Source organism: Chanos chanos, chromosome 2, assembly GCF_902362185.1.
Source record: "Chanos chanos chromosome 2, fChaCha1.1, whole genome shotgun sequence".
In the NCBI taxonomy this organism is placed as follows: Eukaryota; Metazoa; Chordata; class Actinopteri; order Gonorynchiformes; family Chanidae; genus Chanos; species Chanos chanos.
The window spans coordinates 45,844,484-45,859,035 of NC_044496.1; the positions used below are offsets into that span (position 1 = coordinate 45,844,484).

Here is a 14,552-nt window from a genome sequence, read left to right on the forward strand (position 1 = left end):
TTCTTGGCATTTTTCTTTCTCGTTTAGACCTATGGACTAAATTTTTTACAGAAGATCGAGTATGTTTGACGGATTACGTCGTGCTACTACTTTGATATCGCGAGGGACAATGGCGCAGCAAGTCCTGCTGATAATTTGGATTGTGTCTCTTAGTTCAGTGCACGCACAGATCAGTTACTCCGTTCAAGAGGAAATGGCTAAAGGTTCTTTAGTCGGTAACGTGGCACAGGATTTGGGGTTAGATTTAAAAAGGCTTAAAACGGGTAAAGCTCGTGTTTATACCGGGGACAGTGCTCAATACATAGAGCTGAATACAGAAAGGGGAGTCCTTCTTATCAAAGAGAAAATAGATCGAGAGGCTTTATGCGGACAGACTACGCCCTGCGTTCTTCATTTTCAGATTATTCTGGAAAACCCGATGGAATTTTACAGCGTAAGTGTGGAAATACTGGACAAAAATGACAATGCCCCTTTTTTTGAAAAAGGCGAGATTAATTTCCGGATTAGTGAATCTGCAATTACGGGAGCTAAATTTGTCCTAGAACCTGCAAAGGACCCCGATGTGGGTATTAATGGCCTTCAGAGCTACTCCTTGAATCCAACCGGTAATTTTGCTCTAAATTATAAACATCAGCATGGCGATAGACAAAATGTTGAAATGGTTTTACAGCAGCCTCTAGATCGTGAGAAACAAGAACAGATTTCTTTGGTATTAACAGCAATTGACGGAGGAGAGCCTCAAATGTCGGGTAATATACAAATTCATATTACAGTTTTGGACGCGAATGACAATGCTCCTGTTTTCACACAGTCGAGCTATAAAGCGACTGTAAGCGAGAATGCACCGATAGGCACGATTGTAACGACTGTCCGAGCCACCGATGCTGATATAGATGTTAATGGTAAAATAGTATATACCCTCACGAATACATTAGATGGTGTTCGGGATACGTTTGAAATAAATGAGGATGATGGAGTGGTAAAATTGATTGATTTTGTCGATTTTGAAAAAGCTCGCCACTATGAGATACGTGTGCAAGCCAGTGATCACGGTGGTCTCACCGACTCCTGTAAAATATTGGTCGATGTCGTTGATATTAATGATAATAAGCCCGTAATCAATATCATGTCCAAAGCAAATGTGATATCTGAGGATTCAAAACCTGGAACCGTTGTGACTATGATAAATGTTCAAGACGCAGACTCAGGTGAAAACAGTAAAGTTCAGTGCGGTATTAGCAACACTGTCCCCTTTACACTGAAATCATCAGCGAATAATTTTTACAGTTTAATTACCAACGGTGATTTAGACCGGGAAAGACAGAGCGAGTATAACATCAGTGTTACCTGTGCTGATGAAGGAATGCCCTCTCTCTCTAGCAGCGTCACTCTCTCTCTACAGATATCTGATGTAAATGATAACGTGCCTGTCTTTGAGAAGAAATCGTATGAGACCTACATCCCAGAAAACAATGCCCCAGGTCTCTCTATATTCACAATAAAAGCTAGAGACCCAGACTGGAACCAGAACGCCCGTGTTTCCTATATACTAGAAGAATCGTCGGTAAACGGAATGCCTGTCTCCTCCTACGTGTCCATCAGTGCAGATACTGGTGTCATCCACGCAGTGAGTTCTTTTGACTATGAGCAGATCAAAGATTTCATGTTTCGGGTCAAAGCGCAAGATGGAGGAAACCCGCCTCTAAGTAGTAATGTGAGCGTGAAAATAATGATTCAGGACCAGAACGACAACGCGCCTCAGATTCTGTACCCAATACACATTGGTAGCTCTCTGGTAGCTGAAATGGTGCCTCGTTCAGCAGATGTTGGCTATCTTGTGACTAAAGTGGTGGCTGTTGATGTGGACTCTGGACAGAATGCGTGGCTTTCATATAAACTTCTCAAAGCTGCAGAGAAGGCGTTGTTTGAAGTTGGCTTACAGAATGGAGAAATAAGAACTATTCGCCAAGTCACTGATAAAGATGCTGTGAAACAAAGACTCACTGTTATAGTGGAGGACAATGGCCAGCCCTCTCGTTCAGCCACCGTCAATGTTAATGTGGTGGTGGCAGACAACTTCCCTGAAGCACTCTCGGAGCTTACCGACTTCACCCACGACAAAGATTACAACGACAAACTGACTTTCTATTTAATCTTGGCCTTGGCTTTGGTTTCATTTCTTTTTATTGTATCCATCATAGCCATACTGTCAGTCAAGTTCTACCGTTGGAGACAAGAGCGGATATTTTATAAGTCCAACACCAATCTCCCAGTTATTCCGTATTACCCACCCCTTTATACAGATATAGGAGGCACTGGGACTTTGCAGCACGTATACAATCACGAGGTTTACAGAACGATTGACTCGGGAAAGAGTGACCTAAAATACATGAGACCTAACAATCAGAGCATCATTAGTCTGGACATCAGTGAGCAAGGGACACTTCAACATGTGAGGAGGGAGAAACTGGCCAATGATGAATCCGTTGATCAGGTGAGCTTCGGCTTTTTTTATCGCTTTGATTTAATTTGCGCGTAAGCCGATGTAACAAACTAAAGGAATTCATATGACAGCCCAAATACGTTACACTCGTGTGCCAATGTTTAGAAGTTTTGGTGTTTTGTAATTGTTGGTTGAAATCAAAATTAATCACATTAGTTCTATCATACTGAAATCAACATTAAGCACATAAACTAAAATTAATTACTTTCGCATCAAAGCTGCTAGTTGTGGGGCCTTTTCGTAGGCGGTTTCAATAAAGTGTTCCCACTCACTGTCTTTACGCCGGAAGAGGAGTATGGCAACCTGACTTTTTACCTTGTCTCGGCATTGGCTGTTGTTTCATTTATTTATTTGTTTATTTAATGGTGTCCGTCATAATCATACCATGGGTTGCTACGAATGGAGTCGAGGGTGTCAGCGTGTAGAATTATAAAGTTTGTAATAGGACTGACTCAAGTGGCGATCAGAAAAACATCAAATCGTGCAACAGGTAAGAAATCAGTGATGCAAGCCTGTCATCAACTTTAATCTCTTCACACTGGATAAGTGGTACTTATCACCGATCTAAATTTTAGTGTAGTTTTGTATCGTTCAGCTAAAATCACGTTTATCCCTCTTCTAACACAACACAAACTAACACAACACATGTGACATTTAAGGGACTACAGGTGCCAAATAATGATCAGACTTGTGGATTTTTGTAAATTTATTGCGATCGCTGTCACATCGCTGTCCATGGTTCTGAAATGATGCCTCGTGTTTAGGCGAGTAAATGAGTAAGATGATTTGCTAATACTTAGGGCTACCTCCTATCTTGTATAGTATGGCATTTGAAAGTTTTGCTTCAAATGTAATAATAACTGTAAAGTGTATAAACACATTTTCTGATTACCACAGACGTTTTTGTATGTTTGTATGTTTGTTTGTTTTGATGAAAACTCAGTAAAGCCAGTGCAGGTACGTTTGTGTTGGAACACGTGATTTCAAATGCCAAAAATACTGTACATACAGTATTTTTAACTCGATATAGAATCTTAAAGTAGCGTGATGTTTTGTCACTATTTGGGTGGGTAGGTAAGGTTGGAATTCGCGCACAGGATGACATTAAACTTTTTTTTTTTTTTTTTGTAACGTATGTGTAGTTCAGTGTGTTGGACTCAGAGCGCCGCTGTTGATTAGTGAGTGGCAGTGCAGGGGCGAGCTTTCCAGCAGGTCCTCCCTCATCATCTCAGTACGCTAGGAAGAGTAAGAGCCCAACGCAGAGCGGATAGGTCGGGCAATTCAAAGCGTGGACACATTGAGCTCCGTGGCCCTTTTTCCAGGAATACACAAGTCTTAAGGTCTCTCCGAGTTCATATTTGAACATAAATTTTTACGAAGGATCGGACATTCATAGCTGGCTAAGTAATTCTTGTGCTTTCATATCGCAGGGAAAAATGTCGGAGACAACAATGGCGTGGCAAGTACTGTTCTTTATTTCGATTCTCTATTTCGGTGTAGCGCACGCCCAGGTCAGTTACTCTATTTCTGAGGAAAAGGCCAAGGGCTCTCTAGTCGGTAACATAGCGCAAGATTTGGGTTTAGACTTAAAGAGGCTGAAATCGGGTAAAGCTCGTATTTATACTGGGGACAGCGCGGAATACATCGAGCTGAATACAGAAAGGGGAGTTCTTCTCGTCAAAGAGAGGATAGATCGAGAGGCTTTATGCGGACAGACTACGCCATGCGCTCTACATTTTCAGATTACTCTAGAAAACCCGATAGAATTTTATAGCATTACTGTTGAGATAACGGATATAAATGACAATGCTCCAAACTTTGAAAAGAGTGAAATTATTTTCAAGATCAGTGAGACCGCTGTAGTTGGCTCGAAATTTGTGTTAGAGCCTGCAAAAGACTCAGATGTTGGTATTAATACTCTTCGGGGCTATTCTCTGACACCAACGGATCATTTTCTTTTGAACTTTAAAATCTTACCATCAGGAGGACAAAATGTTGAAATGGTTTTACAGAAACATTTAGATCGTGAGAGGCAAGAGCTAATGACTTTGGTATTAACAGCATTTGATGGAGGAGAACCACAGATGTCCGGTAACATAGAGATACACATCACGGTTTTAGATGCAAATGACAACGCTCCTGTTTTTACACGGTCGGTATACAAAGCGACTGTAAAGGAGAACGCAGTTAAAGGCACGGTTGTAACCAAAGTTAATGCATCTGATCCTGATCAAGGCTCCAATGGTCAAATAACCTATTCAATTACAAATACACAGGATGACGTCAGACAAATATTTGAAATTAACGAATATGATGGGACAGTAAAAGTGACTGGTCTTATCGATTATGAAAAAGCTCGTCATTATGAGATTCGGATACAAGCAAGAGACCACGGCGGTCTTACTGATTCGTGTAAAATAGAAGTAGAGGTTGTTGATATTAATGATAACAAGCCAACAATTAACATTATGTCAAAAACGAGCATGATATCAGAGGATTCGAAATCGGGAACAGTCGTCACGATAATTAATGTTCAGGACCTAGACTCAAGCGAAAACGGTAAAACTCATTGCTCGATCAGTGATAGTATTCCCTTTACTCTAAAATTAACCAGACATCATTTCTATTCCTTAGTTACCGCCGCTGATTTAGACCGGGAGAGAGTGAGTGAGTACAATATCAGTGTGACATGCGCTGATCAGGGAGAACCCCCTCTGTCCAGCAGCGTCACTCTCTCCTTACAGTTATCAGATGTCAATGACAACGCGCCCTTCTTTGATAAGACCGTTTATACAGCTTCCATTCAAGAAAACAATATGCCGGGCATGTCCATACTCACTGTAAGCGCCAGAGACGCAGACTGGAACCAGAATGCCCATGTTTCGTACATACTGGAGGACACCTCGGTTAATGGAGTGCCCGTGTCCTCCTACGTGTCCGTTAGTGCAGATAGTGGCGTTATCCATGCAGTACGCTCTTTTGATTACGAGCAAATAAAGGACTTTCAGTTCTGGGTGAAAGCGCAAGATGGAGGCTCCCCCCCTCTGAGTAGCAATGTTAGTGTGAAAATAATGATTCAGGATCAGAATGATAATGTGCCTCAAGTTTTGTACCCAGTACAGACTGGTGCCTCTTTGGTGGCTGAAATGGTACCTCGGTCGGCTGATGTGGGCTATCTTGTGACTAAAGTGGTGGCTGTTGATGTAGACTCTGGACAGAATGCATGGCTCTCATATAAACTTCTCAAAGTTGCAGACAGACCACTGTTTGAAGTAGGCCTACAGAATGGAGAAATAAGAACTATACGCCAGGTCACTGATAAAGATGCTGTGAAACAAAGACTCACTGTTATAGTGGAGGACAATGGCCAGCCCTCTCGTTCAGCCACCGTCAATGTTAATGTGGTGGTGGCAGACAACTTCCCTGAAGCACTCTCGGAGCTTACTGACTTCACCCACGACAAAGATTACAACGACAAACTGACTTTCTATTTAATCTTGGCCTTGGCTGTGGTTTCATTTTTATTCATTGTATCCATCATAGCCATACTGTCAGTCAAGTTCTACCGTTGGAGACAAGAGCGGATATTTTATAAGTCCAACACCAATCTCCCAGTTATTCCGTATTACCCACCCCTTTATACAGATATAGGAGGCACTGGGACTTTGCAGCATGTATACAATCACGAGGTTTACAGAACAATTGACTCGGGAAAAAGTGACCTAAAATACATGAGACCTAACAATCAGAGCATCATTAGTCTGGACACCAGTGGAACATCGACGGTACCACATGTGCACACAGATAAACTGACCAGTGATGATTTTATTGATCAGGTGAGTGACAGTCTGTGTCTTTTTATTGCTACCGATTCAAAGTTGTTGATCTGTGTCAATGTTTCTACTACAGCTACTGCATTTGAACATATCCAAACCAGTGATGGAGACACATCTTCACATATGAATCATTCACATTGAAAGTATGACACCCCAACAGTGTTTGCTAGATATGACTGTCCTCATTGTGCCTTTGCCGTGTACGTATTTTAAAATGAATTTTCACATTCTGTTTACCATATTGCTATCCATGGTTCTAACATGCTCCCTCACGTGTAGGCGTCTCTTTGGTATGTGGAATGATGTATATGTGTTCTTTGGCCTCCCTAACTGCAGATATATGTTTGGATCTTGTAGTATTTGAATTTCTCTGTGATAGTTTATCATTTTAAAAAGTTACCATTACATGATACATGTCACATGATTACAAAGAGCCAAGAGCAGCCTATGTACAATTTGAAAGTCTTCCTTGTGAATAAGTCCATTTTCCTCTTTTGGATGCATTTTCTGATTGTACTTCTATATTTTAGCTTCATGGGAGGTGAGCAAAGACAGAACTTTTGGTTTTGTTGTGAGACGTGGTTTTACCAGGAGTGAGGAGTTCTATCATTCATTTATTTTCTTATTGTGGTGTCTTTTTATACATGTGGATTTAAATTGTATGTGAAACTTCTTAGATGTTGCAGTACCAACTAAACAGTTAATTTTCATAATTACGCTCATAAAGGCCTCAGAACAGTCAAACACATTTTCATATTACTTGTGTAGTTTGGCGTTTTGAACTCAGTGTGCTGCTGTTGGTCAGTGTGTGGCCATTCAGAAAGCAGGTTTATGCTGGTCCCGTCCTCAGTATCTTGAGCAATATGAAAGAGAAAGTGCCCCATGAATGTGGAGCTACAGACAACACTGAGGGTGGAGATATTGAGTTCTATTGCCTTTGTTCCAGTAGTACTGATTTTTGGCATTTTTCAACCTAATGCACAAGCTAAAACCTTCACAGAACATCAGATGGTTATTGATGGATTACATCTTAAAACTAATTTGGTGTTGAAGATGGAAATGTTGGAGAGCAATGTCAAAGCGAGTACTGGTCTTTATTTCACTCCTCCTGGTATGTTCAGCACAAGCCCAAGTCAATTACTCTTCTCTTGAAGAACATGACAGAAACATGAATAAGGCATGCTTACAAATAATATACATTTGAACAACGATTCATAGTCTTGGTGATTCTAGATGGATAAAATATTTGATCTATGATTTGCACATTTGTGGAAAAGTTTCAAGGAATAAAAATTTATTTATTCTTTTAAATAAAGCAGCCTATTAAGGGCTTTCTATCAAAAACCATGATCTTGAGGTGACGTTCCAAACTCCGTCTCTCCCGCAGGGATGAGTTAGGGTCAGTACAGTATTATTTGAAAACCCAGACCTTAAAAATAATTTGCATTTCCTGATATCTTTGTACTTCTGTGGACTGTTGTGTATTTTGATGCATACAGCGCTACACTTCTTGGACCCATCAGTTACATTACTAGATTTTACCAGACTTTTGTTGATATCAGTTTTTTTCTTCACCATCTTGACTGCATCTGATCATGTTTTAAGCCAGCTGTTAGCCACTTCTTGAAACACAATCCATTGAGTACTAATTTTAATTAAACAAGCTGAGCTCTGACCTCGCCTTATAATTTTCAGTTACCGTGATTTGAAAGTCCTTGTGAAAGAGAGATTCTCGCTGTTTAAAGTATTTTGGTAAAATAGTGTGGGGGAAAAATATAGTGTGAATTCCGTAATGGTGGCTTCCTCGTCAGGAAGTTTCATGACACATAGTCCTGTTGCCTGAGACTACACTGAGTCCTAATGATTTTTTTTTCTTTACATTCTCACAGAAATATTATACTAATCCACTTCAGAAGTGAGGAAACTTTAAACTAACGTCATCAGCAACTGTAAAATCCCCTGATTTTCTGGCTTTATCAGGTTTTATCAGGCGAATTACCCATAAATGTCTTAAAATAAGCACAAGAAGATTTTATCGAATGATTTTGTTTAAATAAGTCTGTAATTCAGTGTACTCGACTCAGTGTGCCGCTGTTAGTCAATGTGTGGTGGTTTACACACATTAGTTCCTCCTCCACCCTCTCGATAAATTGCGTAGAGAGAGAAACGCATATTCAGTTTCCAGTTCGGACAGTAAGTGTAGAGATGCTGGGCTTGGTTTGTTTTATACTTCGAGTTGACGCTCTGGATATCTTTTCTTCCTTACCTATATGGTAAAATAATAACAGAGGAATTGTCAATGCATAACGGATTGCACCTTTTTTTCCGATTTCATGCCACCAGGACACACGTCGAACAGAACAATGACTCGTCAAGTCCTGCTGTTTATTTCTGTCCTCTGGCATAGTTTGGTGCACGCTCAGGTCAGTTATTCCATTCCCGAGGAAATGCCCAAAGGCTCCTTAGTCGGTGATATCGTGCAAGATTTGGGTTTAGATTTAAAGAGGCTGAAATCGGGTAAAGCCCGTATTTATACTGGCAATAGTCCTGAGTACGTTGAGCTAAATAAGGAAAGGGGAGTCCTTCTTGTCAAAGAGAGAATGGATAGAGAGGCGCTATGCGGTCGAACGACGCCCTGTGCTCTACATTTTCAAATTACGCTCGAAAATCCAATGCAGTTCTACCGCGTTACGGTAGAAATAACTGATGTAAATGATAATGCACCGTTGTTCACGAAAGATGAGATGAAATTTGAAATAAACGAGCTGGCACAGCCTGGTGCTAGATTTGTGTTAGAAAGAGCAAATGACGAGGATGTCGGTGCTAACGGTCTGCAGGACTATTCCCTTAAACCTAGTGATAACTTCATTTTGAAACTGCACAATCAAAATGACGGCGTTGAAGGTTTAGAAATGGTTTTACAAAAGCCCTTAGATCGTGAAAAGGAGGAATATATAACTTTACTATTAACAGCAGTAGATGGGGGTGACCCGCAGATGTCTGGCACAATACAAATACAGATAACGGTTTTAGATGCTAATGATAATGCGCCTGTTTGCAGTGAGCCCGTATATAAGACAAGTGTTGTAGAAAATTCCCCAAAAGGCACGGTTTTGACCACAGTCACAGCTTCTGATGCTGATCAAGGTTCAAACAGCAAAATAACGTATTCTATACCATATACAGTAGATGGGACCAAAGAGCTTTTTGAAATAGACTCTGAAAACGGTGAGCTGACGTTGATTGGAAAAACTGACTATGAGTTAATCAAACATTATCAGATTGATGTTCAAGCAAGAGACAGTGGAGGTCATACAGACTCATGTAAAGTCATCGTTGACGTACTCGACAGGAATGATAACAGCCCAACAATTAACATAATTTCAAAATCTAGTCAAATATCTGAAGATTCAAAATCAGGCACTGTAGTTGCTATAATGAATGTTCAAGATCTGGACTCAAATGCCAATGGACAAGTGAAATGCAGTTTAGATGAAAATGCACCTTTTATTATTCAGTCGTCATCTGATGGATTTTATACCCTCGTTACGGACTGGAACTTAGACAGAGAGAGAGAAAGTGAGTATAGTATCACTGTTACATGCACTGATGAGGGAATACCCTCTCTCTCAAGCAGTGTCGCTATAACCTTGCAGATATCAGATGTCAATGACAACCCGCCTGTCTTTGACAAGAGCTCATATGAAGCCTTTATTCAGGAAAACAACACACCGGGCCTCTCCATAGCCACATTAAAAGCTAGAGACGCAGACTGGAACCAGAATGCCCGCATTTCTTACATACTGGAGGACTCCATGGTTAACGGAGTGCATGTATCCTCCTACGTGTCCGTTAATGCAGATAGTGGCGTCATCCATGCAGTGCGCTCTTTTGACTACGAGCAGATCAAAGACTTTCAATTCCGGGTAAAAGCGCAAGATGGAGGCTCCCCTCCCCTGAGTAGTAATGTGAGCGTGAAAATAATGATTCAGGATCAGAACGACAACGCACCTCAGATTCTGTATCCAGTGCAGACTGGTGGTACTGTTGTGGCTGAAATGGTGCCACGTTCCGCAGATGTTGGCTATCTCGTCACTAAAGTGGTGGCTGTTGATGTGGACTCTGGACAGAATGCCTGGCTCTCGTATAAACTGCTAAAAATAACAGAGAGAGCGCTGTTTGAAGTGGGTCTACAGAATGGAGAAATAAGAACTATTCGCCAAGTCACTGATAAAGATGCTGTGAAACAAAGGCTTACTGTTGTGGTGGAGGACAATGGCAAGCCCTCTCGTTCAGCTACAGTCAATGTTAACGTGGTGGTAGCTGACAGTTTCCCCGAAGTACTCTCGGAGTTCACAGACTTTACGCATGACAAGGAATATAACGACAACCTGACTTTTTACCTCGTCTTGGCCTTGGCTGTAGTTTCCTTCCTCTTCATCGCATCCATCGTAGTCATATTCTCAGTCAAGTGCCACAGATGGAGACGAGATCGGATGTTTTGCAAACACGGGACCAATCTTCCAGTTATCCCATATTATCCGCCGCTTTACGCAGATGTAGGGGGTACTGGAACTCTCCAACACGTGTACAATTATGAAGTTTGTAGAACAACTGACACAAGACAGAACCATCTGGAAAATGTCAAACCTTGCAGTCAAAGCATCATTAGTCTGGATAGCTGTGGCGCACAGACACTCCCACATGCGAACAAGGATAAACTGTCAAATGACGATTCTTTTTTTGAGGTGAGTTTCAGTCTATGTATTGTTATGACTTTTTGAGGCAAATATCAGGTCATTACTTTTGAATGATTCACCACTACAGTAACTTTTTGTAACAAACCCGCATGTCACAAAGTAACCTAACATATATGGTAACATGTGACAAACCACTGACGCAAACCGATCCTCAGTATGTGGCCGTTTGCATTCCCGCACGGAAGAAACACGAATATTTTCATTTATTTGAATTGTCTTTTTATGTCACTAAGCTGCTAACAAACTTAACCTTCGATAAATAATTGCCATTCCTTTAAATGTTTGTTCTTATCACACAGATTACACATTTTAGCTTCCTGAGTTCCAAGAAAAACATGGCTTTTCATGGGACTGATGTTTTCCCGTGGAATGACGGGTTACTTCCATTTTTGTGCTAGTTTTCTTGGCGTCCATCTAAAAAGACCGGTTCAGCGGTCATAATAGCTGTTGAACAATCATGTTTGGGCAGGTATTCTCATAAATGTCTCAAAACGAGTATACAAACATACCGTACACGGGCCATCAAATATAGTGTAGTTCACTGTGTCGGACTCAGAGGGCCGCTGTTGGCCAGTGTGCGACTGTTTAGACAGTAGATTCACACTACTTCATCCCCCATCGTCTCTGTAAATCCAAGAGAAAGGGGTAGCAAGCACAGCGCACAGTCCAAGCTATAGACAAAACTAAACTCGGAGATACTTTGTATCGGATCCATTACGTTCCCGGAGTAGGCCTACTGACTCTGATCATCTTTCTTTCTCACACATGCTCACATGCCATAGTATCGGGCATTTCGTAACGGATAACATTGTGTTTCTGCTTTGGAGGCGTATGGAAAATGTCGGACAGAACAATGGATCGGCAAGTACTGTTGCTTATTTCGGTTCTCTCTGTCTGTTCGGTACACGCGCAGGTCAGTTATTCCATTCCAGAGGAAATGGCCATAGGCTCTGTAATCGGAAACATAGCACAGGATTTGGGTTTAGATATAAAGAGGCTGAAATCGGGCAAAGCTCGTGTTTATATGGGAGATAGCCCTGAATATATCGAGGTGAATAAGGATAGAGGAGTCCTCCTCATTAAAGAGAGAATAGATCGAGAGGTGCTCTGCAGAAAGACGACGCCCTGTGCTATACATTTTCAGATTATCCTAGAGAACCCAATGGAATTGTTCAGGATAACACTGGAGATAACAGATATTAATGACAATGCCCCTTCTTTTGAAAAGCCAGAGATTAAATTTAGAATCAGCGAGTCGGCTGTCATCGGATCTAAATTCGTACTAGAGAGAGCAATGGACCTGGACGTCGGCGTCAATGATCTTCAGACTTATTCGCTTAAACCTACAGATAATTTCATTTTGAAAATAAAAAATCAACCCGAGGGGGGGAAACTTGTTGAAATGATATTACAAAGAGCTCTAGATCGAGAAAAACAAGACCAGATATCATTAGTACTTGCAGCCATGGATGGCGGTGAACCGCAAATGTCAGGGACTGCTCAAATACAAATAACAGTGCTAGATGCGAATGATAATGCACCGATTTTTACTCAGGCCATTTACAAAGCGACAGTAAAGGAAAATGTCGAAAAAGGCACAAGTTTAGCAACAGTTAGCGCTTCAGATGCCGATCTGGGAAGTAACGGGGACATTACCTATAGAATAACAAACACTATGGATGATGTTCGGGAAATGTTTGAGATAAATGAAATGAACGGAGAGGTAACAGTGAAAGGACACATTGATTTTGAAAAGGCGCGTAATTATGAAATACACATCCAAGCTAGCGATGATGGAGGTCTGACTGATTCGTGTAAAATGATTGTTGATGTTATAGACATGAATGATAACATACCTACAGTTAGTATTTTGTCGAAATCAAACGTGATAAATGAAGACGCAAAATCTGGGACTATTGTAGGTATGTTCAATGTCCAAGACCCAGATTCCGAAATTAATGGTAGGGTTCACTGTATGATAAATGACAGCCTTCCTGTGACCCTGAAATTATCGTCAGACGATTTCTATAGTTTAGTTACCCACAGGGACTTGGACCGAGAGAGAGAAAGTGATTATGATATAATAGTGGTGTGCGCTGATGAGGGAATACCCTCTCTCTCCAGTAGCGTCACTCTGTCGTTACAGATATCAGATGTCAATGACAATGCGCCTGTCTTTGACAGGAGCTCATATGAGGCCTTTATTCAAGAAAACAACACACCGGGTTTCTCCATATTCACATTAAAAGCTAGAGACGCAGACTGGAACCAGAATGCCCGCATTTCTTACATACTGGAGGACTCCATGGTTAACGGAGTGCCAGTAGCAACATACGTGTCCGTTAATGCAGATAGTGGCGTCATCCATGCAGTGCGCTCTTTTGACTACGAGCAGATCAAAGACTTTCAATTCCGGATAAAAGCGCAAGATGGAGGCTCCCCTCCCCTGAGTAGTAATGTGAGCGTGAAAATCATGATTCAGGATCAGAATGACAACGCACCTCAGATTCTGTATCCAGTGCAGACTGGTGGGACTGCTGTGGCTGAAATGGTGCCTCGTTCCGCAGATGTTGGCTATCTCGTCAGTAAAGTGGTGGCTGTTGATGTGGACTCTGGACAGAACGCCTGGCTCTCATATAAACTGCTGAAAGCCACCGACAGAGCGCTGTTTGAAGTGGGTCTGCAGAATGGAGAAATAAGAACTATTCGCCAAGTCACTGATAAAGATGCTGTGAAACAAAGGCTTACTGTTGTGGTGGAGGACAATGGCAAGCCCTCTCGTTCAGCTACAGTCAATGTTAACGTGGTGGTAGCTGACAGTTTCCCCGAAGTACTCTCGGAGTTTACAGACTTTACACATGACAAGGAATATAACGAGAACCTGACTTTTTACCTGGTCTTGGCCTTGGCTGTAGTTTCCTTTCTCTTTATAGTGTCCATTATAGCCATACTGTCTGTGAAATGTTATAGATGGAGACAAGAACGGATGTTTTACAAATCCAACACCAATCTTCCAGTTATTCCCTACTATCCACCACTTTACGCAGACGCAGGGGTTACTGGAACTCTACAACACGTGTACAATTATGACGTTTGTAGAACAACTGACTCAAGACTAAGCGATCTGACGAACGTTAAACCTTGCAGTCAAAGTATCATTAGTTTGGATAGCTGTGAAACGCACACGCTCCAGCATGCGCAACGAGAGAAAGAGACCATTGACGGTTCGCATGGCCAGGTGAGCTAAACTCCCGGTGTTTCTTTTGTGAAATCAAAGCAAACTTATTCTCTGCTCATGTGAAATAGTCTGTATGTTTGTTTGAAACATGATACAGGTAACCTCTCCAATCATGTATCTTCCAATCTAAATCGCTGACGCATTCATTTTAAATCATTTAAAGGTGTTTTTTAACTATTAGTCTAACTAAACTAAGTTTTGCACCTGTAAGGAAA

At 41.4% G+C, this 14,552-nt stretch overlaps 4 protein-coding genes across 4 annotated transcripts; all 4 read left to right on the plus strand.

The window, feature by feature from the left end:
• Nucleotides 1–100: 100 nt before the first annotated feature.
• Nucleotides 101–2,539, plus strand: LOC115804957 (protocadherin gamma-A5-like). The gene has a single exon (XM_030765446.1). It carries the CDS (start codon nucleotides 110–112, stop codon nucleotides 2,537–2,539), a length of 2,430 nt encoding a protein of 809 aa, XP_030621306.1. The 5' UTR covers nucleotides 101–109.
• A 1,400-nt stretch (nucleotides 2,540–3,939) lies between these two features.
• LOC115804958 (protocadherin gamma-A5-like) lies at nucleotides 3,940–7,732 on the plus strand. Its single transcript, XM_030765447.1, has 2 exons — nucleotides 3,940–6,339; nucleotides 7,727–7,732. The coding sequence occupies exons 1-2, from the start codon at nucleotides 3,940–3,942 to the stop codon at nucleotides 7,730–7,732; spliced, it is 2,406 nt and encodes an 801-aa protein (XP_030621307.1).
• Nucleotides 7,733–8,696: 964 nt separating this feature from the next.
• On the plus strand, nucleotides 8,697–11,123 carry LOC115804959 (protocadherin beta-16-like). The gene has a single exon (XM_030765448.1). It carries the CDS (start codon nucleotides 8,703–8,705, stop codon nucleotides 11,121–11,123), a length of 2,421 nt encoding a protein of 806 aa, XP_030621308.1. The 5' UTR covers nucleotides 8,697–8,702.
• Nucleotides 11,124–11,937: 814 nt separating this feature from the next.
• On the plus strand, nucleotides 11,938–14,346 carry LOC115804960 (protocadherin beta-16-like). Its single transcript, XM_030765449.1, has one exon. The coding sequence runs from the start codon at nucleotides 11,938–11,940 to the stop codon at nucleotides 14,344–14,346; it is 2,409 nt and encodes an 802-aa protein (XP_030621309.1).
• The last annotated feature ends 206 nt before the right edge of the window (nucleotides 14,347–14,552 follow it).

Coding starts and splice junctions, on each gene's coding strand:
- LOC115804957 (XM_030765446.1), top strand. CDS start 110: ATGGCGCAGCAAGTCCTGCTGATAATTTGGATTGTGTCTCTTAGTTCA.
- LOC115804958 (XM_030765447.1), top strand. CDS start 3,940: ATGTCGGAGACAACAATGGCGTGGCAAGTACTGTTCTTTATTTCGATT.
- LOC115804959 (XM_030765448.1), top strand. CDS start 8,703: ATGACTCGTCAAGTCCTGCTGTTTATTTCTGTCCTCTGGCATAGTTTG.
- LOC115804960 (XM_030765449.1), top strand. CDS start 11,938: ATGTCGGACAGAACAATGGATCGGCAAGTACTGTTGCTTATTTCGGTT.